Below are 24,030 nucleotides of genomic sequence, written 5' to 3' on the forward strand. Positions count from 1 at the left end.
GCGTGCACGTGTCCCAACGGCCTTTATTCCTCTGGGCGCGCCTGGTCCAGCCTCGCCTTCCCGAGCAGCAGCGAGAGCGGGGCCGGCCGCTGCCCGCACCCTCAGCTCTGCCCCGGAGCCCCCGCTGCGCACAGGGGGGCTCCCCGGCTTACAACCCGGGTACAGAGGTGGAGGGGCCGTTTCTTCCTCCTGTTCCCCTGGCAGCAGCCACGCCCCCCATGTCCTCCGAAGGCGGGGCTCCGTGAGGCCAGGAGAGAGAGGGTTTCAGGAAGGTGGGCTGACCTCTGGCCTCTGACCCTGATTTGGGGGTGACCGGGGCCATCTCCACAGCGAGGTGTGGTTGGAAGGGGAAGGACCCTGAGGAGAGATGCCCCTGGCGGCCCAGGCTGTCCGCCTGCCCATTCCTGAGTCGGGGGGAGGGGGAAAGGGGATGCGGAGAGGACACCGGCCCGCTGGGCACCAGTAGGTCATCTCTGTGGGTCACACAGGCCGTGCCAGTCAGCTTCGCTCTCGCAGCGGGCGCGGCCCAGGAAGAACTGCTTGATGAGGTGCTGGGCCTCCTCCTTCACTAGAGAGTCGGGGGGAGGGGGGTGGCAGTGTGAGGGTCACCTCCCTGCAGGGCCCCCAGTGCTGCCTGGCCGGGCACCCAGGCACTCACCGCTCCTCCCGGGAGAGGGTTTCTGAGCCAGCGAATGGGAGAGGTGGCGGGCGAAGGCTTTGAACAGGTCCTGCGGGTGGAGTGAGGAGCAGAGGGCTCAGACGCCAGCTCTGCCCCGAGCGGCCACGGCCACGGCCACGGCCACAGGGCGAGGCAGCCGAGGACGGGCAGGGGCCGGGCTTGCCTGCTGCCCACGGCTCCCCTGCCCTGCCCTCCCCCCACCGTGCCCAAGGCCCGGGGAGGGCAGAGCCCACCCGCTGGCCTACCTTGGAGGCAAACCTGCCCTCCTTGTAGAAAGGGGTCAGGCACTGGACCACAGCGTTCGCCGCCGCCTTCAGGGAGGCGCCCTGGGCCGTGCGGCTCCCGGCGCTCTGACCGCTGGCCAGGATGTTGTCGTTGGCCTCGGCTAAAACGGAGGCGCCGGCTGAGGGGTGAGGCCTCTTCCGAGCCTGGCTCTCCGGGTTCTCCTGGGCAGGGCCATGGTGGAGGGTCACTCCTGGCTCCGTCACCGGCCCCTCCCCTTCCTCTGGAAGACTGGCCACAGCACGGCTGCCCCCCTCCCGCCCAGCCCCCCTGGACGTAGAGACAGAGCAGAGGGGCCGGTGACAGCCCCCTCCCTGGCAGTACCTGCTGGGGCCTGGGCCGCTTGCCCCTCGGTGCCCCCTCAAGGAGGGTGAGCTGGCCTTCCGGCCCCGGGTCTCGCAGTGGGCAGGCACTGGCGAGGAGAGAGCAGGCGTCAGGGCTCCGGGCAGCCCGCAGAGCCCACTGTCAGAGAGGGTCACAGAGGACCCTGAGGAAAGGGGATTCCAGAGGCTCCGGGCCTGCCCGGCCCTCACCTTGGCCCCTCCCTGGTGCACGCAGCCTGGGGGTGAGCGGCCGAACGTCCCAGGGCTCCATCCTCCCGTGTCCGTGTCTCTGGGGCCTCAGCCAGGGGTCCCCGCGCCCCAGCACGGGAAGGGCTGGCACCTTCGGGCCCTGGGGCTGCAGCCAGGCCAGCCGGGCTCTTGGCCCGCTGGCAGAGGAAGCGGGCGATGTTCTGAGAGTCCTTGTGGGCCGCCGCGGCCAGGAGCTGCCGCTTCTTGGCCTGGGCCTTGGCCGCGGGACTGCCCCCCGAGGGGCCCTTTGCCTTCTCAGGGGAGGGCCCCCCACAAGGAGCACTGCTTCCGGGGGCCTCATTGGGCCTGGGGACAGGCTCACTGCTGTCCGCATCCTGGAGGCCACATGGCGGGCTGGGGGGCTCCTGCTGGCCTCTCCGCTCAGGCCGCGGGGCCTGCCCCCCAGCCCGCATCTCCTCCATCAGCTGCGAGGCTGTCTGGAACGGGATGGAGCCTTTGGGAAAACCGGCTCCCACCCGCTTGGGTTTGAGCTGTGAGGAGGAGAGAGGGTGCTGACCAGCAGGCCCCTCCAGAGCACTCCCAGGCTGGTCCAGGTATGGCCGTGCCAGTGGCGATCCGAAGGGTGGGGGTGGGTCAGGCTGTGGGGCTGGAGAGGCAGGCGGGAGCAGACAGGCTCACGGGCCTGCCTGGGGCACCCCAGCGCCAGGACTGCGATGTCAGGGGAAGCAGGGCTGGGGGTGCTGTCGGGGAGGCGGGGATGTGCCGTAGCTGGAGGACAGGAAGTGGCGCCCTCCCCACAGGAAGTGGCGCTGCTCACCGAGTACACCTGGGAGGCCGGCAGGATGTCGTGCTCGTTGGGCTCTGGGGGCTCGGCATGGGCACTGCAGCCCTTGGCACTGCCTGCTGGGTGGTAGAGCTGCCCGTCCTTGGAGGTCCTATGGATCTCGGCCACCTGGGGCAGGATGGGCAGGCTGGGCAGGCATGCTGGGCACCCACAGGCTCCCGCAGCCCCCACCCAGGCCCCCACAGGCGGGCTTCTGTGGTCTGTGACCATAGGTGCCTGGACACTAGACAAGGTCCAGTCTTTAGGGGCTTGGCTAGAAGGGCCTCCAGCTGGCAAAGCGGTGAGTGGGCTCCCCCCAAATGAGTGGCTTGGTGAGGAGTGGATTCTGGGCTGCCTGGGCCGGGGGGTGGCAGCCAGCCTGGGGGCTACCTCTCCCACCCTGACCAGGAGCAAGCTCCGCCCACCCTGCCCCGCCCACCTTCTTCAGCACGCTGGCCTTGTACAGGTTGGCAGCCTTGGCGTTTCGGAACATCTCATGTTCTATCTCCACGGCCTTGGCCTGCAGGTCCGGTCTGAGGAGGGAGTGGAGGTGACGGGCAGACCTGAGCCCTCTGCCTGCTGAGCTCCGGGTGGGTGCTCCTGGGGGACCCTGCACATGGCTCTGGGCCAACCTGGCCACCCTGGGCAGCCTGCAGCCCCTTGGGGTGACCGAGCCTGCCCTGTGGTGGAGCTGTAGGGGGCGCATCCCCTGGGAGTAGGGTGGGCCATAATCAGGAGAGGGAGCCCCCAGACAGGCTGGGGACCCAGAGTTCCAGCAGCTTCCACAGGAACAGGCTGTGGAGAACCCTCCCCGGCCCCGGGACCTGGGACACTCACCCCTGAGTGGTGCCTGCAGCCTGGCAGTTGCTGCCCAGCGCCTCTTCCAGCAGCCGCAGGCAGTGCTCCCGGGCCTGCGGGGGGGAGTGGGAGAAGGCGCTCACACAAGCCTGAGGCTGGGGGCCGGGGTGAGGCGCCGCCACCTCTTACCTTCACAGTGAGCCTGGGGATCTTCCTGCTAGAAGCCTCTTTCAGCGGACAGTCCTCATCTGGGGGGAGCGGGGAGGCTTCTACTCTCTGGAGTCCCGACCCCCCAAGGAGGCACCCTCCATCCACACCCGGAAACAGCCCACGGCCCCTATACTGACCTGGGGCCACAAATTCTTCTGTCTTGGGGTCTTTGCCCTGGAAGAGGACAGGAAAGGCTGGTGAGGCATCCCGCCCGCTGCGGGACAGCACCCAGGTCAGCACCGGGGAAGGGGTGCTGAGGGTGTGAGCGAGCAGGCGGCACCTGGGCCCCCAGAGGCCCCACCCCTTCACCTGGAGCCCCCAGAGGCCCCACCCCTTCACCTGGGCCCCCAGAGGCCCCACCCCTTCACCTGGGCCCCCAGAGGCCCCACCCCTTCACCTGGGCCCCCAGAGGCCCCACCCCTTCACCTGGGCCCCCAGAGGCCCCACCCCTTCACCTTGCGCAGACTCATCTGCTTCCGGAAGAAGAGGTTCCACTCCCGCTTGTGGGCCTCGTCTCGGCCCTCGTCCCCGCTGCCTCCAGAACCCTCGTCATACCTGGGAGCAGGCTGGGCATGAGCAGCCCTGCCTGGCCTCTGCCCCCCTCCACACCTCGGGAGGCCTGGCAGCCCCAGCGTGGCCCATGGTGCAGGATGGCCCCGCGGTGGCGCCGGGGAGAGAATGCCAGGCGTTTCCAGTGGGCGGGGCCCCGGCTGCACTGGCCTCACCTGCTGAAGCCGCCGTAGCCCCTGCGGCCGCCCTCATACAGCTCGGGGTCGAAGCCGCTGCCCTGGGAGGGCCCGATGCAGGTCCTGCTCCAGCTGCTGCTGCGCTCCAAGGCGTCCAGCTGCTTCCGCACGGCCGCGGGGTTCTTGCAGTGGTCACAGCCCTTGGTGCAGGCGGGGGGCGCATCCCCAAAGTACTTGGCAATGGCGGCGTGGCGGCACCTGGAGCAGGCAGCACGGCAGAGACGGGTGAGGGCCCGGGCAGTCCCTAGCTCGGGCTGAGCATTGCTACAGTCGGCACTGAGTTAAGCATCGCAGACTCCTCTCTCATAGGAGTCGTTCAGCTCTGTCCAGTCCCTCACAAATGGCCAGTCCAGCTGCAAGCGTGTGCGTGTGCGTGTGTGTGTGTGGGCAGAGCTGTCCAGGTGCCCCGTCGCAGGGACAAGAGGAGCTGGTGCGAGAAACCCGTAACAGCTGAGACCTGAGGAGCAGCTTCAGGAACAAGAGCCGACTGTCACCCAGCCCCCGGGAAGCCGGTGTGGCTGCCTTCGTTAGCTGAGCAGAGGATGCTCGCTGAATGGCCAGAAGCAAGGAGGCCAAGACGGCCACCAGAGGGCGCTGCCGGCGCCGCTCCGAAAACCAATGAGTAACGCGTTCTGTCGCCAAAGCTGGTACCTCGGCACAGTGGCCGCCTGTCCGGCCTCAGGGAGGCCCTGGCATCCAAGTGGTGTGGCCGCAAGGTTGGCTTCCTTACCCCTCCCCTCCCCCAAGCCTGACTCACTGGGGTTTTGTGCTCACACTCAAAGGGCTCCATTGACAGCTCGGAGACGCAGGCTGGGGTGGGCTCCTGTCCTGTTCCAGGCACAGTCTGGTCGACGGGGTGGCACAACCAGCCAAATGCCAAAGGGCCCAGCAGCCGCCCCGAGGCCCCGAGTGCAGCCACGGCCTGGCACGCTCTTTGGCAAGGAGACCGCAGGGTCCTCTCCCCCCGCCGGAGGCACACTCCTGCCAGCAGGCCGAGCACGGCCACTCCCAGGTCACTGGGACTCCTGAGCCCGTCCCCAGAATTCCTGTGGGGGTGGGGCTGGCTTCTTGGGTGGTCGGGCACCTCCCCCGCTATTTACTCTTTCCCTAGAGAGGCGGAGTGAGGACCAGCCGGGGAGTTGCCTGAGGTTGCAGGTTGGGGTGGTGGGATGTGAGCCAGAGGCCCTCCTGAGGGGAGGGCGGGAGCCAGGAGCCGGCCTCCCTCCCGCCCGGCCCACTCCACACCTCGGCGGGAAGCTCCCTGGGGTCATCGCGGCTGGGGAACGGAGAACCCTCCCCTTCATCAGCTCCCGGCCAGGCCCAGCCCACGTGGCTTAGCTCACACCCACCAGGAGGGAGAGGAAGAGGAGGAACAAGCCAGAGACAGCCGGGAGCAGGGCCATTCCTGGGACCTCCCGGACAGGGCAAGTTCTCCGCAGGCTCCCGCCCGCCCGTGGCTCCCCCTCGGTGGCCGGCTCCCCCGCTCCTCCCAGGGGCCGCCCCTGTAATTTGACACTTGGATCTCCGGGACGACCGACAACGAAAAAGCTGAAGCCCAGATAGCAGCTGGCTGTCAGCACAGCGGAGGGAGGAGGGAGGAGGGAGCGCTCCCTGGCTCCAGGGGCAGAGGCACCGGGAGCAGCACTGGTCACCAGAGGCGGGTGACCAGCAAGGCGAGGTGGCGGGAGGCCGAGGGCAGGCCCGGGAGGAGAGGCCGGGCTGCCTGGCCCCCGGCACCGCGGCAGCACCCGCAGCGCCGGCACCTGAGCCCCCAGGTGAGTGGCCACAGCTGAGGGGCGGGAGGAGGGGATGGAGGGAGGAGGGCAGGAGAGGGCCTCCATTCACAGTGGGGGACACACTGGTCCCAGTCTGCAGTTGGCTTCCAGTTCCAACCTGGGCTCTCCCTGCTTTGCAGCGCCCAGCACCGGGCGGGCCGAGGGGCAGGGCCGCTTACTCTGCACATCAGGGTAAGCGCTTTCCATTCGGGGCCTCCACGGGGCATGGGGCTGCCCGGCTTGGGAGAGGAACGCCCGCCCGCGGAGCTCCCCTTTCCCAGGACCGAGGCAGCGCCGCCCTGGCCAGGTCCACCGGCCATGTGGCAGGGCCCGGGCGGCTCTGCCTGTGTCCAGACCAGCACCGCCGCTGCCATCTCTCGTGGGGGCTTGGTCTGCTGACCACCGTGTCCTCAGCCCGGGGCTCAGCCACTGAGAGCCCACGAGCCCGCATCTCCCTACAGGCTGCACAGGAGTGCGGGGGCCGGTCTCCCACCCGGGCCGGGGAGGGGGGGAGGAGGAGAGGACGGTGGGGCTGAAGTTGGGGGGGGGAGGACAAAGAGGGGGTCCCTAGTGCCTGGCCCTCTGCTGCGCAGGTAACACTGTCCTTAGGTGTCCTCCAGGCAGCATGGAGAGCGGCCCTGCCCTCCAGCCAGGGTTAAAGTCTCCCGGCCGGTGCGTCCCCAAACGAACAGCCTGTCTACGGAGAAACAAGGCCCGCGGCCACCTGGGGCCAAGGGTCGTCCAAGGCTGTGGGCTCTGGTCTGGCGGTGACTGGGGAGACTCGGCAGAGGCTGTGGGCTGTGGGCTCTGGCCTGGCGGAGGCCGGGAGACTCGGTCCTGCAGCTGGGGCAGCACACGGGAGGAGACACGTCACTGGGCTGTAAGAGGCAGCGGGTAAGGTGGGGAGGGTCCCACTGCAAGACGGAGCGGAGACAGAAAGGGGCGTCCTGGGGCGGCTCGCTGGGGCACACCGGGGGCAGGCACCTCTGCCCTGCCGGCCACCCAGGCCTCCCACACGGTCAGGTTATTATTCTTTCTAGCTCTTTCTCCATGAGACATGCCCTGGGGGCAGGGTGGCTACAATCCCCCAACCCCCAGAACAACAGGCTGAGCCGGCAGCCAGCCCGGCCCTGAGCGCTGTACTTATCAGTCACAAACACGCCCGCCGCTTCCCGGGGAGCGGGTATCAGCCCTGCGGGAGGAAGCAGGGAGGCTGTGTCCCAGTGGCAGGTGTCTGGCCGCCTGGCCGCTCGGCTGCAAGGCTGTCTGTTCCAGATGACACACTCAGGAATGTGTCCCGTCCGGCCAGCTCGGCCAGCCTTGCCCTCTGCCCTGCTCACCCCCCCCCCCCACCCGCCCCCGCCGGCGGCTCCAACGGGGAGCACCCTGGGAAGGTCCAAAAAGGGCCAACGCTTGTTCTGGCTGCTTCTGTCGCCCTGCCCTCTCCCTGTCCCCATCCCCCCAGCACGGGGTTGGGGGGGACTCTGGTTCCCTGGTCCATAGGCGGAAGGTAGTTTTACAGAATTTGGTGAGCCAGAGACAGAAAGATCAGAAAGATGGAGAATTCTCAGTAGCCCCACTAGACTGGCCTGCCCCCCGCCCTCCAACCAGCCCAGAGCACCCCTCTCCCCAGGGCTCCCTCCAGAGCGGCAGCTGGGGCGGCAGCTCGTGGTCACCTGACGCTGCTGGCTATATCGGGCAGGCGCCCCCTTGGCCCTGGCTTTAAATAGCCCACTGGGAGGACCGCCGGGACCAGCTGGAATGTGCCGCTCCCTCTCAGGAACGGGCCCTCCAGCTCCCGGGGGCCCCCACGGAGCTCCTGCTCCAGCCCAAGCTGAGAAGCCGGGGGCTATGGGGCTCCGCCCCACGCTGTGCCGGCGCAGATGGGCCCAGGGAGCAGCCCCGATGGGCGAGGCTGGCCAGCTCTGGTCTCCAGAGGCCCTGGTGCAAGGCCAGCATGCCACCCGGTCCACGCCTGCTGCTGGCCAGTCCCCCTGGGGGGCCGGGTCCTCCGGGCAGGGGTCTGCGCTCTCTGACTCTGACATCCCTGGAGGAGGCTGACTTTAGAGCTGAGGCTTCGGATCAACAAACCCCGGCTTTCCCAACCCGGCTACCTCCCTCCTCCCCACGCCCCTCTGCCGGCCTCCATGCCACACCCTCTGCGCCCTCCTGGGGCTTTGGGTGGGAGCACCAGTGAAGCGCTCCCCCTGCCCTCCGTCCACGCTTAAGGAGCGTGTCTGATGGACACATTAGGCAGTGCAGGCACCGGGCCAAGCAGGCTGGAAAAGCCGAGAGTGTGGACGAAGAGGGAGAGAGAAAGCTCCTCAACCCAGTGCCTTCTCCCTGGAATGAGACCCGAGGGAGCCGCCTGTCCTGGGTCAATGGGGGACAGCGGTTCAGTGACCACTGGAGAATGGCCCTATGCCCTGGGAGGAACATGGAGGACCTTCTCTCAGAGCAGGGGTGGCGGGGCCTGGGGGAGCCGGGTCTGGGGAAAGCAGCCCTCCAGCTGCCCCGCAGAGCCCACCTGCTCCCCAGGGCCCAGGGCACCGAGCCCAGCCCCCGCTGGGCAGTGGTGCCCGTGGGCGGTTAGCTCGCTGGTTAGAGAGGAGCCGCCGGAGAGGAGACAGCCTCCGCTGAGGCAAGGTGGGGCGCACAGGGAGGGCTGGTCAGACCTGTCCGGCCGGTGACCTCGGGAAGTCACTTCCTCTCTCGGGTCTCAGTTTCCCCATTTGTAAAAGAAGGGAGGCAGGAGTGATGCCTGTGGCATTCTGGGTGTCCGTGCCTTCGCACCTTTGGGAACCGGGTCCCAGTCGCCTTTGCGGAAGCGGCTGCCCCGGGAGGGGCTGAGAGAAGGAAGGTCCCGCGTTAGACAGGAAAGCGGCTAGTTTCCCATGGAGCCATCACTGCCTGCCGCCCCAGCATCACTTAAAACAGCTCCGTCCCCAGCCGGCCTCCCTCCCGCCCCTCCTACGCCACAAACATGCCGGAAGGAAGGACGCAGTGAAACTGCCCAGGTGCTGCAGGAAGGTCCTACCCCACAGCCACCTCCACTCGCCTGCGCTGGCCAGACCCCACCCAGGGGGAGCCCCATGGGCTGGGCTCCTCCCTGTGCCAGGCTCTGTGCTGCCAGGTGGCCAGTCCCCCCCCAGCCCCGAAACACTGGCACCTCTTCCTCCCGTAACGAGAGAGACTCAGAGGAGACATCAGTCACCGAAGCAGGAAGGGGGGCAGCTTCAAATCCAAGACGGGGCACACAGAGCTACGGCGGGCAGCTGGCCAAACCGCCAGAGAGGGCCTGGAGGCGGCCCAGGGCAGAGGGCGGCTCTACGCAGGCACCACAGCCGCCCCCGGACGACCCCTGGCTGACCCCGGGACGCGGCGCAGTCACCAGAGCCCAAGGCCTGGCACAGCCCCGGCCACCTGTCGGCCGCCCTGGCATACAGCTGCCTTGGAGAGCAGGTGCAGGCTGGGGTGGCACATGGCGCTGCCCTGTCCTAAGACGCCAGGCTCCCGTGGCCAGGTGAGGTGGAGGGCGGGGCCTCTGCTCCACAACACGCCCATGCAGGCCCGCTGGCCCTTCACTTCGGCCCCGTTCTCCCTGCCGGCACCCCGGTCCTGAGTGACCCAGGGCCACCAGGGGAGCCGCCCGTCCAGGGCACCTGGGAAACCTAGGACTGTTGTCTGAGACCCAGCAATGTGAGCGCGAAGTCAACCGAACACAGACAACGGCCAACCTTGGAAGCTGGCAGACCCCTCAGGCCATCATCACCAGCTTCCCTCCCCCCGGGCAGTGCCAGCTGCGGGGGGCTGGGGCCCACCGCTGAGCTGGGGCCCACGGCTCCCTCCCTCCTGAGCCGCCAGGTGTGCCGAGTGGGGCAGGGTGAGACCTGACAAACCCGTTCTGCGGCCCAGGGGAGCGGAGGGTGGATCTCGGAGACTCGGTGCTCTGTCTCTGCAGCGCCCCGGCGGGAGCCAGGAGCTGGCCGGCATGGGGGCCGCCGACTTCCTGCAGGAGATGCGCTGGGTGGGGGAGAGGCTGCTGCTGAAGCTGCAGAGGCTGCCGCAGGCCGAGCCGGTGGAGATCGTGGCCTTCTCGGTCATCGTCCTCTTCACAGGTCAGTCGGGCTCCGGTTCTCCTTGGCTCTTCCCGCACCCGGGAGGGGAGACCATGGCGCTGACTGGGGGGTTTGGGGGGGCTGACGGAGTGGCTCGCATCTCCCAGGCAGAGGAGGGAAAGCAGAAGTGCCTTGGGGGAAACGAGGCATTTCCGCTGGTCCTGGGACAGGCCTCCAAGGAGGGGCTGGGCGGTGTGGGGACCGGAGGCACCTAGCATCCTGCCCAGGGATGAAGGGACCAGAGCTCTGGAGGCGGCGGAGGTGCCACCGGGAGGAGGGCCGGCTCCAGGGCCGCATGGAGATCCAGGGCATTTGTGCTCAGCGTGCCCGGCTCCGGGCAGAGGCCCACACCCTCCAGAGGGCTGTGGGGAACAGGTGGGCGTTCCTTCTCTTCCCACCTCGGAGCTCGGTGCCCTCTGCCTGTCCCGCCTCCAGGCACCGTGCTGCTGCTGCTGCTGGTGGCCTGTAGCTGCTGCTGCACGCAGTGCTGCTGCCCCGAGCCCCGGGCCAGGAAGGCCCAGGTGCGGCCTGTGACCCCGCCATGAGGCCGGGGGGCTGACCGAGAAGCTGGAGGAGACTGTGACGCCGCGCCCGGTGTCGGCCTGGCCCCCAGCCCTGACTCCTCGAGACCAAGTCCACGGCCACGGCTCTGGCCCCGCCCAGGACCCGGACCCGGACCCGGCACGTGGGGGCTTGTCAAGGAAGCCAGGGCCGTTACGGTCACAGGACCTCCCCCCGCAGTGAGCACGGTGCCGAGGAGGAGCCGCCATTTCAAGGACAGAGCCCACCACCGGGGATCTTGGCAACCTGCACTTTTTAGCAAAACACGAAAGCGGGGTCCCCAAACCTCGACGGAGAACAGCCCGCACCTGGGGCAGCTGGCCTTGGGGTTCTGCTGACCAGACCACGCCCAGAGGAGCCGCCCAGCGCGGGGACTTTGTGAAGGGCTCCTGGGCCCCCGCCCCCCGCCAGAGGGAGCGTGTCAGCATCCCGGCCCAGGGTCTGCCTGTTTCTTTCCCAGTAAAAGCTTTTGCATTATGTTTCCGGGCATCAGACTCGCTGGGCTGGGTTCTGTGCGTGAGCAGCGCTGCATGCCAGATACCGGGGCGTGGCCAGCGCGCTCCTGTGCCCGAGAGAGCGGGAGGACCACGCGGCGGGATGCAGGGGGACCAGGCCGGGGGCAGGGCGATGCCTGTCACCACCAGCTGCGGAGGGCTCCGGCTCCAGGCGCCCACTGGGCAGTGATGGGCGCTGCATGTCCCGGGCATGTGCTGGCTCTGACAGGCCACTCGGCAGCTGCCACTGCCATTAGCTTGAGCCAGCACCTGCGTGCTGGAGGCTCAGGCCTCTGGTCTTCCCCTACTGCCGAGAAAGAGAGGGGCCCGGCCCCAGTTCTGTCCACGCCTGTGTCCCGATGCCCTCGCCCTCAAACCCTCGCCAGCCTCCAGCTGGAACGCGGGTCAGTGAGGCACCCTGCCCGAGCCGCGCTTGCTCCCTGGGAAAAGGGCTAGTCCTGTCACTGCTCCTGGGCGCGCTCAGGATGACAGAGATGGCCCGTCCAGCACTGGCTCACCGCAGGACACGTGCTAAGAGCTTGGAGATGTCCCCCTGCGCCTCAGTCCGCTCTCTCCCAGAGAACAGGGCACGGGGGTGCTAGCCCAGGATGACGCAGGGAGGCAGAGGCTCCTCCGTCCCCACTGGTCCCCAGAGCCACAGAGGTGTGCGTGTGCCTCTGTCACCTTGGCCGGGCAGCCCATGCTCTGGCCGCCTGAGGGCAGGAGCCTGTGGCCCAGAAAACGGGGCGGGGAGGGGACGGCAGCCCTGCCACCACCGCCCCCCCAGCTGGAGGCGGGCGGGGAAGCGCTCTGGCTGTTTCACTTCCTGGTGTCCAGGGACTTGTGGGTTTGGTTTTGATGGGAGATTCAGAGAGGAAGTGCATCTGTACAAGATCTGCCGAATTCTCAACCCCACCCCTCTCCCTGAAGAATGGGATTCAGAAAGCTGATGACAACAGTGACGATGGTGCGGCCATAAAGGCAACAGAAACCCAGAGGCTCACAGGCGCGTGCTCAGGCACTGTCGTAAGAGTCTGCGGCATCATGTAATCATCGCAATGACAAAGCTGCAGATAACACTAGCACCCGCTTTTTAAAGATGAGGAAATTGAGCCTGAGTGACGCTGGATAATGTGTCTACGTTCAGCCAGCTGCAGAGGGCAGAGCCGCCTCCGGGCCAGCCTCCCCACTCCCCGCCCCCCACCCCCCCCTCCGGCCACAGAGCCCCCACTCCCACCCCCAGCCCACCTCCCGGAGCGAAGGCTAATTCCTTCACCTCCACCAAACCCCACATCCCAAACACCACATCCCAACTGTCTCAGAATAACCTCCATGAGCGGGTGGGGCCAACCAGGCCTCGCTCCTGGAAGGAAAATTCCAGGAGGAAGGTGAGGGGGTTGGGGGGAGGCCCTGCCTCCCTCAGTCCCGGCACCACCGCCACCGCCACCGCACCGGCTGGAGGGTCCCCAGGAAGCCCCGGGCCAGGAGCTGCTCCAACAGCACAGCGGCCCAGTCCCTGCGACTTCACCCGCATGGAGATGTCCCTTCCGTGCTCGCTTTGGCAGCACAGACACTAAAACTGGAACAACACAGAGAAGATGAGCATGGCCCCTGTGCAAGGATGACATGCAAAAGTATACATATGTGTATATACACATACACATACATGAAGGATGTCCTTCCTGGGGGTGGCTGAGCACAGACCTCTTTGTTAGAAAAGAGCCTTGCTTCCTGGTCCAGCTGCCAGGAGGTGGAGGACACAGGGACAGCCCCAATGCTGACGGGCGGGCGGGCTGGTTTATTTGCATTTTTCTCCTCTGGGCCACACAGTACTAACTGCTGTGTCCAAACAAGACATGTCCCTGTCCTCAGGGGACTGGCTCCTCCCCATTCCTTGGCAAAAGGGCACACCCTGAGCCCTCCCCACCCCCTGCCAATTGGGCCAAGCCCCAGGCTGGCTTCAATCACACCCAGAGCTGCGTCAGTGAAGGCAGCTGCCAGCCTGGGTGTCTCTGGGGCAGGTGGGATGGACAGACGGCAGCAATCCCACCCCCGAGGCCCCCGTGGTGGGAAAGGAGAAACAGGCACAGCAGGATGGGGGGTGGCCCTGGAAGGGGCGCCTTCAGGTTGTCTTGGGCTCTGAGACCAGACTGTCTGGCTGACTCCAGACCCAACACTTCTCCATTCCCCTCTGGACCGCAGCCCCTGGTCCGAGCCGCAGCCGCTGGACCGAGCCGCAGCCGCAGCCGCCTGCGGTGGCTGCCCGTGTCCGAGGCGGGCTCAGCTCGCCCAGCAGGCTCTCCGGGCCTCCCCGTGGCCCCTGAGCTCTCAGTTCCTCAAAAGGGCTCACTCTGCACTGAAGGCCGTGCAGCCACCGTCTGTACAACGTGCCTTTTCAGACGCCACCGTGCAGCCACCCGTGCAGGAGTCATTGAAGGCTCTGCAAAATGTGGCGCAGAGCCCGCAAACCGGTTTGGTCCTGCAACTTGTCTCTCAAACATTAACTACCGAAAGCAATCACAACCAAACCTTCCCGGCGACGAGCCTATCTGCTGTGGGTAAAACCAGTTCCAGACCATAAAACACTGAGGCGAACCAATTCGTCCTTGAAGACAGTTCCCTCACCGTCCTTGGGGCCAGCCGCCTGCCACAGAACCCAGCTCCCAATTCCAGGTGTGACCTAGCCTCGGTGTGTTCCGGGGCGTCCCCTCAGGCCCCGGCCAGGCTCCCACAGGCACCAGCACCCGCTCCCCCTCCCAGCCCACTGCTGTCCACGGGGGTCCCCTCAGCAGCATGTTCTGGTCGGGGCCAGCAAGTGACTGAAAAGGTGGCGAAGGCAACGGTCTTCCTGACGCCGGTGGCTCGCTGCCCAGAGCTCCTGGATTGTCTCGTTGGTTTCGTGGAAGCAGAGCAAGAACATAAAAACACCTCCAGAGACACCGAGTGGGAGATCCTCCTGCATTTGCACAGAACGTGCACAGCCGTCCGCACCGCGGCGGCACATGGGCGGGAACATTAGGTGAATGATTCCGGAGTCACACCAGAGCGGTCAGAGAGGCAGTGACCGAGAGACGGCTCCCCACGCACTGAGGTCCGCGCGGCTCCGGAGCGGAGTTCACACCCAGCACTCTCACTCCTCGGCCCTATGCGCGTGCCCAGCTGTGAAACTGGGGCTTCGGCTATCCCTGTTGCTTCATTTTCCACGTAATATTAAGCGCAATTATGTAATTACAATGACAACCGCCACAAACAGGTTAGGCACGACCGGCTGATTCTTGGTAAGCATTGACTTCACGGATGGAGCGGAAGTGCAGGGCATCCTACAGACCCGCCCAGGGCCGGGAGCGGTGAGCAGGCCACTGGCATTAGTCAGGTCGGCCTGGTCAGTGAAGCCCATGCTGCTCAGAGGGACTTGCACCTGCTGCACATCCGCATCACCTGGCCAGTTCTTTGAAGCAGGGGACACGCCCAGGGAGTGACGTCAGTGGTAGGAGCCGCGGCTTGGGCAGGCGCTTAGAAAAGCTCCTAGGACGGTGGTCCTACAAGCCGGGTGAGGACAGGGCGCCAGAATGTCAGCTCTGGGAGGGCCTGCCTCTCTGACTCAGGCTGGGCAGCAGCGCCTGGCACAGCGGAGCTTGACACCTGACTTGTGGAGTGAGCGGTGGCCGCCAGGCATCCCATGCCAGGGCACCGGCCGTTCCCGCTTCCTAGCTGCCTGTCACACCCGTGGGCAGCAGCCAACCACACAAAGCGGCTGCAGACAAAGGCCCGGGAGAAGGTAGGCCCACAGCACCCACAGCCTCCATGGGGATAAGCACTTCCGCCCAGAGAGGGGTTCCAGGAGGTGCCAGCAGGAGGCGCAGTTACCCATTGGCCCTGCCCCGCAGGAGGGAGCCTGAGGGGTGGTTCCAGCCCCAGGGCGCCTGAGCTCCCGGCTCTGGCCACAGCTCACCCTGCCAGAGGGAGGCAGGACCCGCTTCCGGAGGCGATGGAAGGCCTGGGGCAAGGGCCCTGGCTCCAGTCTCCTCCCCCACTCACCCAAGGCTGACTTCTCTTAGTCAGGACAGCTCCACACCTGTGCCCCGAGCAGCACCGTGTCCCCCCCCACCCCCCATGACCTCAGAGGACAGAATGCAGCTGAGGGAGGAAGTGTGAATGGCAGAAAGGGACCAGAAGTTGCTAGGTAACGGGCTCTGGCCCACCTTTGTGACAGCAATGAGGTCTGGTCAGGGCCACTTGGCACTGAGGACACCTTTCCCTCCCATCAGCTGCTTCTGAGTCAGAGCACAGCTCTGGTCACCTGCTGGCCTCTCCAGCTCGTCCCCTAAGTGTGGGCTCCTAAAGGTCACCCCGTCCGCCCTCTCAGGACTCAGGAGTGTTAACCGCAGAGTCAGGTAAGACTCCTTCCTTCTCTGCCCTGCCTCCTTCTGCTGGCTGCAGGCTGTTTTTGGAGGGCCCCGCTCCGGGCTGTCCACTCCTCCGCAGCCATGCTGATCTCTCAAAATGCTTCCAATGTTCGCCCATCGAGGCAGGAAAATAGGACTAGCGAGAAGCTTTAGCCGAGCAGGCCTCAGGCTGGGAGGGGAAGTCCTGCTCTCGCCTCCGCCTCTGCGGTCTCGGAGATGGCCCAGCGGGTGAACCTGGGGGCGGGCCGGTGCCCGGGGCGGGTGGAGAGGCCCTGCCCTCAGCACCTCTGTCCCCTCAGGTCCGCATGGACATACTGGCCGGAGACCAGAGGCGCCTCTGGAAGGAAGAGTTCTGGCAGAACCCCTGGGACCAGGGCGGCCTGGCCGTGATCAGCATCTTCATCATCACCATGCTGCTGCTCATGCTGTTCGCCATCGTGTTTGGGGCACTCCCGCTGCCTGAGAAGGCGGACCCGTCCGAAGAGTCATGACCTGCCTTTCGGGGCCCAGGAGGGGGGCCACCTGTCCCCTCTCCGCACACTGCCGACCTTCCCCTCACAGCCCCTGACAGCCTGGGTTATACATTTTGTGTGATTCTCTGATAGCGTCTGTCTGCTCACTGAGCCGAGCCCCCTCTAAGCAGGTCCCTGTGCTCACCACTGAGTCCCCCGCGGCTCCCCAGAGCCCAGTTCAATCGAGGCCAAAACACAGGGAGGCCTGGAGGCTGGAGGTCGCTTCAAACCTAACGGCCATTCCCTCTGACACCAGTAGGTAAAGAGCCGGGTCACGAATAGTCAAACGCTCCCCATGGCCGCAGCTCAGGAAGCGGAGGATGGAGGAGCGTTTAGACCGAAGGGCTAACAAGTGCAAGGGGGTCCCAGCTTGGCCAGAGCCCCCCGGACGTCCCGCCCGCACTGCTCACAGCGGCCGGGCTCGGAACCTGCCCGCCGCCCCTGCCGGTCACCGCAGCTCCCGGCTCCTGGCGGCCCGCGGGCAGCACATGCAGATTAGATACCGAGTTTCCAGCGGGCAGGCTGGCGCAGTTGAGGGAAGCTGATCTCTCGCCAAGCCCGTCACGCACACCCGCCGAGAGAGAAGCCTCGCCACATGCCTGTTCTCCTCCAGTGAAGCCAGAGGCCCTGCTCAGTGGCACATGATGACCACAATGCCAGGGGCTCAGGCCTGAGCTGCGCACGGGGCCATCCATTCCAAAGGGGGGAAAAGCAGGGTGGATGGACGACGACCCAAAACATCAACAGGTCCTCCCGCCGTCTGTTTCTGGGGCCTTCCGAGAAAGAAAGGGTCCCCGACTTCCAGGCTGCCTGGCCGGAGACCCCCCATGCAGGCAGGGTCCCTGGTGGCCAGAGTGGCCCCACGTTAGCTGGTTAACGAGTGGGTGCGGGGCGTGGCAAAGATCGCAGTGACATTTTGTAAGGAAACATGCGGATGAGTCACTCACCCCAGTTCTTCGCAGAAGGTCACCAAGGCCTCGAAGGCCAGGAGGGCTGCTTTGTCAGAGGCTTTGTGCCCCCTCTTTTCCTGGAGACAAGAAGCGACATTTGGTCTGGTGGTGACCAGAGGGGAAGCGGGGGGAGGTGGGAGGGGGGATATGGAGGAAGGCCTGGCTTGGGGTGGTGAACACACAATACAACGTGCAGGTGATGTGTCACAGAACTGGACACCTGGAACCCGTATAATTTTATCAACCAATGTTGCCCCAATAAATCCAGTTTAAAAAAGGCAACGACCATTTAGCACAAGACTTACATAAGTGAACTACCTTGTAGCTCAAAAAATGAGAGAAAATCATCAAATTAGAGTAAGAAAGCCACTTACAAAACGGCGCCCCAGCATTACCTGGGTAACTAAGGGGGACGCAGGCCCGTCCCCGGGCCACACACGTGCCAAACCTTTCACTTGAGATTGCATGTATGTGGTCACTGATGACCGTCTCCAGATGAGCTTTTCTCATGTCCTTGGTTTTGTGCAGGGCGTGGAAGCTCTCTATTTAGTCTCAACTCCAGCCTTTTGTTTGCCTTCCACATTCTATATTTTTCCAGATCTATTTAGTTTATGGTTTCTTTTTCATTTCCATTCCTAGGTACTTATGCTAATGCACAGAAAAGCTGCTGCTTTTAAAAATAGGTCTTACATTCATCCGTCTTGCCAGGTTTTCTTTTTTTAATTTTTTTAAAATTTTTATTTCAGAGTGGGAGAGAGAGAAACATCAATGCTGAGAGAGAAACATTGACCGGCTGCCTCCTGCACGCCCCCTACTGGGATCAAGCTCACAACCCAGGTATGTGCCCTTGACTGGAATTGAACCTGAGACTCTTCAGTCCACAGGCCGACGCTCTACCCACCGAGCCAAACCAGCTAGGGCTCGCCAGGTTTGCTTATAAATTCTTATAAATGGGCAGACATGCATTGACATTCCTATCTCCTGGTGTCTTCTTTCCTGTCCTCCTTATCCCCGCAAGTGTTTGTGTGTGTGTGTGTGTGCGCGCACGGTTCTGTTGTCCTTTTAATGGGACTGGAAATAATACTGTAGTTGTGTTTCATCGTTCTTTAGGAAAACTCTACATGTATTCTTTTATACGCATATATATTTTTAATTGATTTTTTTTACAGAGAGGGAGAGGGATAGAGAGTTAGAAACATCCATGAGAGAGAAACATCGATCAGCTGCCTCCTGCACACCCCCCATTGGGGATGTGCCCGCAACCAAAGTACATGCCCTTGACTGAAGTTGAACCTGGGATCCTTCAGTCCACAGGCCCGCTCTATCCAGAGCCAAACCGGTTTTGGCAACAGGTATTCTTTTGCAACTTCACACATTATGCTTTGGGGGATTTATCCACGTTGATTCACGTAGATTTCCCGGGTCATTTTTCTCTGTTCTAGCCCGTTCCCCTGTGACTAACCCACTGTTTTCTTATCCAACACTCTACAGAGGAAGAGTCTGACTATTAGGTGCTGCAGCCAACATCCCTGTACATCCCTGTACACCTGACAGGTAGTCTACGCAGACGTGGGGTTACCGAATCACAGAGCACAGCATCCTCCCCTTACGTGTTATCGCCTCCTCTCTTCGAAGCAGCCGGACGAGTTTCCGCTCCTGACAGCACTGAGTCGCCCTCCCCATGTCCCCAGAGGGTTTCCATGGCTGCCGCTCTGGTGGGCGTCAGCAGCTCGTCACCCGGCCTGCGTTTCTCCCGTCCCTCCGTGATGGTGAGCATCTCTTCCCACGCTCACCAGTCCGGTTTCCTTCCCTGTGACACTCAGACTTCTGCTCCCAGCAGCCACCTTTCCCTCACCTGTAAGAGTTCCCTACGTGCTCGGTCACTTACGTATGCTGCAAACACTTCCCCAGCAATGGCTCCTTTATCACTGTGTTTATAGAAATTTTTAGTTTGAATTTAGTCAAATAAGAGTATCTTCCTTGATGGTTTCTGCTTTTCAAATCTTGATATCCTCTTCCCTTCCTTTTTCTATTGATTTGCAATGCTACCTGTGTGACATCAATTTTCCTTATATACGTGGGTCTGTTTCTAAGCTCTGTACAAAGAATGCATGCTCAGTTTTCTTTTTAAGACTAAAAAGAAAAAGAACTTATATAAAAATATGAGAAAGTGCTTATGTAACAATGCTGATTAAAACAAGGCAGGATTGATCTTGACTATGAGAAACAGCATGCACACACAAGACAGTAGTAAGATAAAGTAACATAAAGAGAGAAGTCTAGCCCGGGCTGGTATGACTCAGTTGGTTGGGCGTTGTCCTATGCACCGATAAGTTGCCAATTCGATATCCTGCCGGGGCACCTGCGTGGGTTGTGGGCTCGATCGCTGGTAGGGGGCGTGCAGGAGGCAGACGGCTGATGTTTTGCTCTCACATGGATGTTTCTCTCTCTCCCTCCTTCTCTAAAAATCAATTTTAAAATCTTAAAAAGAGTCTAACCACTTGTTGCAATGCCCATCAACCAACGTACAATTCCCCTTTGCTATACCGTCTGGCCCCAGAAGCGCCCCTCCCATTTACAGAATCTCCACCTGAGTTCAGATTTAAGCTGCGCGAAATCGGAGTGGTGAGCTTGGACAGAAAGGGCTCCTACTGCCTGGGACTTACCTGCAGTTTTGCTACTTCCTTCCTGACCAGGAAGCTCACTTGGTCCCGGTCGCTCCTGGAGTAATAGAGGCGGCACCAGGAGGGCTTCCCGTCCCTGCCCGCGCGGCCAGACTCTTGGTAGTACCCAGCCATAGACTTGGCAATATTCCAGTGGGCGACAAACCTGCAGGACCCAAAGGGCAAGCAGCATGAGGCGAGGCAGGAGACCGAGGGAGGAGTGATTCTGAGCAGGTGGAGCAGGGCTCGCCAGTGAGCAGGGCTGGGTGGGCGAACAGGCAGAGTGGACCCCAGGGTGAGGTGTGGCTAGTACAAGACTGTGTGTGCAGAAGAGCTCCGTAAGCCGTGCGCTGATCACTGCTGGGGCTATCCAGAACCCAGCGCTTCGGTCTGCAGCCCAAATGTCTCCCCAAGGCCAGAGCCAACCGCTGCCAGCGGGGCCAGGGAGGCCGGCTGTATGTCTCCTCCGGCCCGTCAGCCGGCAGTAACCAGCGGCGGTGGGAACAAGCACTCTCCCTCCGACTTCCCGCAGGAGCAGGTTAAGATGGTTCATTCCACCTCTCACAGGGCCCGCTGGCGCTAGAAGGAACGAGGGGCCTGGTCCCCCTGGCAGCCCACCCGAGCCGGGCCCTGACCAGGGAGGTAAGACGAGAACCAGAGCTCACCTGACGTTGGCTTTGTCCACTCCCATCCCGAAGCTGATGGTGGCAACGATGACGGGGACCTTCTCCTCCATCCATTCGTTCTGCACCTGCGTCCTTTCAGAGGCCTTCAGCCCTACAAAGGGGGGAAGGGGGAGAAGGGAGCTCGCATTTCCCTTGGGGTTCTCTTGGGGTCTGTGTTGGGTTTGACACTATGTACACCCTGAATTCATTACTTTCCTGCACTCAGCCTCTCTGAGCCTGAGCTAATACACATAAAGGCCCCGGCTGTGTTCTCAGTGAAGGTTAGAGCCGAGATTCAAACCCAGGTCCGCTGGCCTCCAGAGCAGGTGCCCTTTCCACACCGCCAGCAGCTGGGCCGTACCCACTGCTCCCCGGCTGCTGGGCCCAGGGCGAGAGAGAGCGTTCAGAGTCCCAGTCTTATTTTAGAACCCGTTCTTGGCCAGACGCCTTCTTGTGGACTTAAGGGAACCACTTTAGCTCCGCCCGGGAAGCGAGGACTGACGTCAGACCATCTGATTTCTCAGGGGCCACGGGAACAAGAAACGCGCCCAGAGGCCTGAGAGGGGAGGGACCACGTGGCCCAGGCGGCCCTCACCTGCGTGGTAGGCCTTGGCACTCAACCCCCTGGAACTGAGCTCCATCGCCAGCTGTTCACAAGCCTCTCTGGTCCTGCAGTAGACGATGCCGCAACCGGACAGTACCTGACGGCGGAGACAGGACACGGGAAGGAAATCAGCGCTGGGAAAGCGAGCCATCAGCCCATCGTCCTGCGGTGTCCGTAGCAGGAGCTCTGCACGGTCTCCCATCAGCCCCAGTCTCCCCGAGGCAGGCCGCCCAGCAGGGCTCTGCCCTCACAGAGCAGGACAGAAGTGGCTCAGCCCTCCTGGGGCCCAGCCAACCAAAGTCCTCTGCTCCTCCCCCAAACCCTGACCAGGTAGGTCAGCAGAGGCCACAGCCAGAGGATTTCCGCCCAGTGAAGGGACAACGCCAGGAAGCCAGAGGGACGAGCCTGTGCTTTAAGCAGCTACAGCTCGTCTGGGCTAAGAAAGCCAGGAAAAGCCAAGGTCTTAGACAAGCAATCCCAGCTCTGTGCTCCCCAGCTGTGCTCCCAGCTCTGTGCTCCCAGCTCGGTGCCCTCACCCCTTTCCCAGCCTTCTGGCCCAGCGCCTTCAGGCAGAAGTCCCGCAGGCTCCCGTAGGGATCGGAAAGCAGCTCCTTGAACTGCACGTCGTAGAAGAGATTGGCCCGGAAGCAGGGGGTCTTGAAGGCAGCAACCGGCTGCTTGAGGTGCAGAGCCGCAAACACATCCTCCCGGACCTGCGGGGTGGCCGTGGCGGTCAGCGCCACACACGGGGCATGTGCAAGGCGGGAGCGCAGGGCACCCAGGCGCAGGTAGTCGGGGCGGAAGTCGTGTCCCCACTGGGAAACACAATGAGCTTCATCCACCACCAGGTAGGAGAGCAGGTGGCGGGACACCAGCGAGTTCAGGGTGGGCTGGAAGGAGGCGGAGGCCGCCATCTCCGGCGTGATGTACAGGAGCTTGGTCTGGGGCTTCTCCTGCTCCAGGTCGGACAGCAGCTCCTGCTTCTCCTGCGCCGAGAGCTTGGAGTTCAGGGACCTCACTCGCACCTTCAGGGCCAGCAGGTGGTCCACTTGGTCCTGAGGGCAGAAGGGGAAACGCACTGAGCGAAGTCAACGGGCCCTCAGCATCTCAGGGCTATTTCCCAATCATCTAGCGCCCTCCTCCCACCCTCCAATGCGTCCTTTCTCTGCCTGCAAGGAGGACTGAAGGGGACATGGCTCTCTGGAGCCAGACAGACCTGGATTATTTTTTAATATATTTTTATTGATTTCAGAGAAGGAAGAGAGAAAGAAACATCAATTATGAGAGAGAATCATTGACTGCCTGCCTCCTGCACGCCCCCTATGAGAAATTGAGTCCACAACCCGGGCTTGTGCCCTGACAGGGAATCAACCATTGACCTCCTGATTCATAGGTTGACTCTCAACCACTGAGCCACACCGGCCGGGCAGATAGACCTGGATTTAATCCTTGCTCACTTACCTGCCACATGCTTTAGGGCTGGTTCTTTAGCCTGTCCATTTCCTCACTCTCTCTCCTATAAAATAGTGACCCCTAATAGGATTGTCGTGAGAATGAAATCTTCTGTCTCAAAGGTGTGATGAATGCACATAAAGCCCCAGCAACCGCCCATTAAGCACTCTTATCGTTCTTTCCTGTCTCTTTCTTCACGGTTGATAGCTCTTAACCACTAGTACACGGCTACACTTCCTCATTTCTGATTCTGGCCGAGAGCAGGTGTTAACAACATCCCAATCGGCCTCTCACCGTTTTTCTATCCTAGATGCACCCTTGCCAGAACAAAGCAGGACGCCAGAGATCGGCGCGCGCCCCCCCCCCCCCCCCCCCCGCCGCATCAATTAGCACTCTACCCATCTGCAAGCGTGTGCACGAGACAGTTCCATGTCCATCTGGACAAAAAGTAACACGTGAAGGTAAGAGACCACACAGTACTACGCACTAGTGGAGAAGCCCACATATGGGCAATTTAGAAACCCAGTAGAGGGGGGGATAAGCAAATCAAAGAATGTAAGCGGCAAAAGACCAAAGAAAGCAGAAGTGAAATTTCCAGCGATTCAAACAACCTTCCCCTAAACTTTCTGGGCCAGCACCTTCATGTCCCTAAGCCTCACCTGAATCAGTGCAATGAGGGGAGAGATGACCACCGTGATGCCTTTGGCCAGCAGAGCAGGCAGCTGATAGCAGAGGGACTTCCCTGCCCCTGTGGGCATGCACACGAAAACATCCTTGTCTCCTGAAAAGATACAAGAGGACAGCGTCTCAGTGCTTCCTGCCTTGTATCTTTCCTTCCTCGAGGCTATTGGAAATTAAGCAAGTGTAGGAAAAGCCCTAGCGGGGGTAGGAAGTGGGAGGGGGGCGGGGCGGGAGGGTGTCTCAATATATTAATTCCCCTCCCATCCTTTCTATGAAAAGGGACACAGGGACATTTGGAAAAGCACACAAACCATTTCTGATCATGGCAGTAACAACTACAATGGTAAGAAGTCTGAGTCTGCTGGGATATAGAAGATTGAACTAAGTAGCCATGAAAGCTGATGCTTCTGCATGAGTGTATCTGTGTAGGCATGGAAGCAACATCACTCAGATGTCTTGTTTATAAACATCACAGTGCAGTTAACAGTACACAGCTGCTCCCCTCTTGACAACCTCCATTTGTCCACAAATCTCCAAGTTGATAATAATTATGAATTCTTCCCTAGTTGGGACCCAGGCCACTCAATCTTTAACAAAGGGATGACCTAGGTCAGTGACTGGCTGAGGCCTTTGCGGCCACTCCCACACAAACCAATAGGCATCAATGACCTGTTTTCAAAGACAGACTGTAGCTCTGCCTATGCAATGTAAGAAACAGAACAGCTGGGTGGTTCTGCCCATAAAACTGCAAGTTTGGGGTCGATCAGATTTCCAAAACCAATTATGGACCAAGGGTGGGAGTGGGAGGGGTCAGGAGGAGGGTGCAGGACGGCAGTGCTGTGGTATCGCCGGGGTCCATGTAAGCAGAGGAAGTGTGGCCTCGTTACCTTTCACTACAGCCATGGTGGCACTCTCCTGTAACGGTGTCTTAAAAGAGTCAAACCCGAAGACCTTCTTCAGTGTGCTCCGGACTCGATGCTCAGGGTCAAAGGGAGAGGAACGGTGGTGGGTGGTCATCTTAGCGACAGACAGTAGCTAAAGGTTAAGGCAAAGGTGTGACCACAGGGTTGTGACAGAA

The 24,030-nt window shown here is 62.3% G+C and overlaps 3 protein-coding genes and 1 pseudogene across 15 annotated transcripts; 3 read left to right on the forward strand and 1 right to left on the reverse strand.

The window, feature by feature from the left end:
• Positions 1-23,971, reverse strand: RECQL5 (RecQ like helicase 5). 13 transcript variants are annotated; one of them, XM_036412498.2, is made up of 19 exons: positions 23,840-23,971; positions 22,931-23,052; positions 21,356-21,874; positions 20,811-20,916; positions 20,216-20,327; positions 19,554-19,716; positions 16,885-16,964; positions 4,051-4,269; positions 3,781-3,880; positions 3,463-3,499; positions 3,305-3,363; positions 3,155-3,228; positions 2,757-2,850; positions 2,312-2,446; positions 1,495-2,024; positions 1,286-1,373; positions 925-1,125; positions 659-728; positions 1-568 (listed from the first exon to the last, which is right to left on the reverse strand). In XM_036412498.2, exons 1-19 carry the CDS (start codon positions 23,967-23,969, stop codon positions 468-470), a joined length of 2,940 nt encoding a protein of 979 aa, XP_036268391.1. In that variant the 5' UTR covers positions 23,970-23,971; the 3' UTR covers positions 1-467. The 13 variants fall into 13 exon arrangements, 6 of the variants coding, with proteins under 6 accessions (XP_036268391.1, XP_036268389.1, XP_045428159.1 ...); XM_036412496.2 differs by having other exon boundaries at positions 3,305-3,499; XM_045572203.1 differs by lacking the exons at positions 3,305-3,363; positions 3,781-3,880.
• SMIM5 (small integral membrane protein 5) lies at positions 5,668-11,001 on the forward strand. Its single transcript, XM_036412545.2, has 3 exons — positions 5,668-5,861; positions 9,808-9,964; positions 10,400-11,001. Exons 2-3 carry the CDS (start codon positions 9,838-9,840, stop codon positions 10,507-10,509), a joined length of 237 nt encoding a protein of 78 aa, XP_036268438.1. The 5' UTR covers positions 5,668-5,861; positions 9,808-9,837; the 3' UTR covers positions 10,510-11,001.
• Positions 12,569-12,669, forward strand: LOC118704655 (annotated as a pseudogene).
• On the forward strand, positions 13,068-16,450 carry SMIM6 (small integral membrane protein 6). Its single transcript, XM_036412541.2, has 2 exons — positions 13,068-15,413; positions 15,725-16,450. Exon 2 carries the CDS (start codon positions 15,731-15,733, stop codon positions 15,914-15,916), a length of 186 nt encoding a protein of 61 aa, XP_036268434.1. The 5' UTR covers positions 13,068-15,413; positions 15,725-15,730; the 3' UTR covers positions 15,917-16,450.
• Positions 23,972-24,030: the final 59 nt, after the last annotated feature.

The sequence above is a fragment of the Pipistrellus kuhlii genome, unplaced genomic scaffold (assembly GCF_014108245.1).
Source record: "Pipistrellus kuhlii isolate mPipKuh1 unplaced genomic scaffold, mPipKuh1.p scaffold_m20_p_44, whole genome shotgun sequence".
NCBI classification, from domain to species: Eukaryota; Metazoa; Chordata; class Mammalia; order Chiroptera; family Vespertilionidae; genus Pipistrellus; species Pipistrellus kuhlii.

What these genes read in the sequence shown, in the direction of transcription:
- SMIM6 (XM_036412541.2), top strand. Translation starts at nt 15,731, where the DNA reads ATGGACATACTGGCCGGAGACCAGAGGCGCCTCTGGAAGGAAGAGTTC.
- SMIM5 (XM_036412545.2), top strand. Translation starts at nt 9,838, where the DNA reads ATGGGGGCCGCCGACTTCCTGCAGGAGATGCGCTGGGTGGGGGAGAGG. An exon ending in GGTCATCGTCCTCTTCACAG is followed by an intron (nt 9,965 to 10,399) that starts GTCAGTCGGGCT and finishes TCCCGCCTCCAG; the next exon opens with GCACCGTGCTGCTGCTGCTG.
- RECQL5 (XM_036412496.2), bottom strand. Translation starts at nt 23,969, where the DNA reads ATGACCACCCACCACCGTTCCTCTCCCTTTGACCCTGAGCATCGAGTC. An exon ending in TCCCCAGGCTCACTGTGAAG is followed by an intron (nt 3,229 to 3,304) that starts GTAAGAGGTGGC and finishes TCCCCCCCGCAG; the next exon opens with GCCCGGGAGCACTGCCTGCG. An exon ending in AGCGGCCCAGGCCCCAGCAG is followed by an intron (nt 1,126 to 1,285) that starts GTACTGCCAGGG and finishes GGCCCTGCCCAG; the next exon opens with GAGAACCCGGAGAGCCAGGC.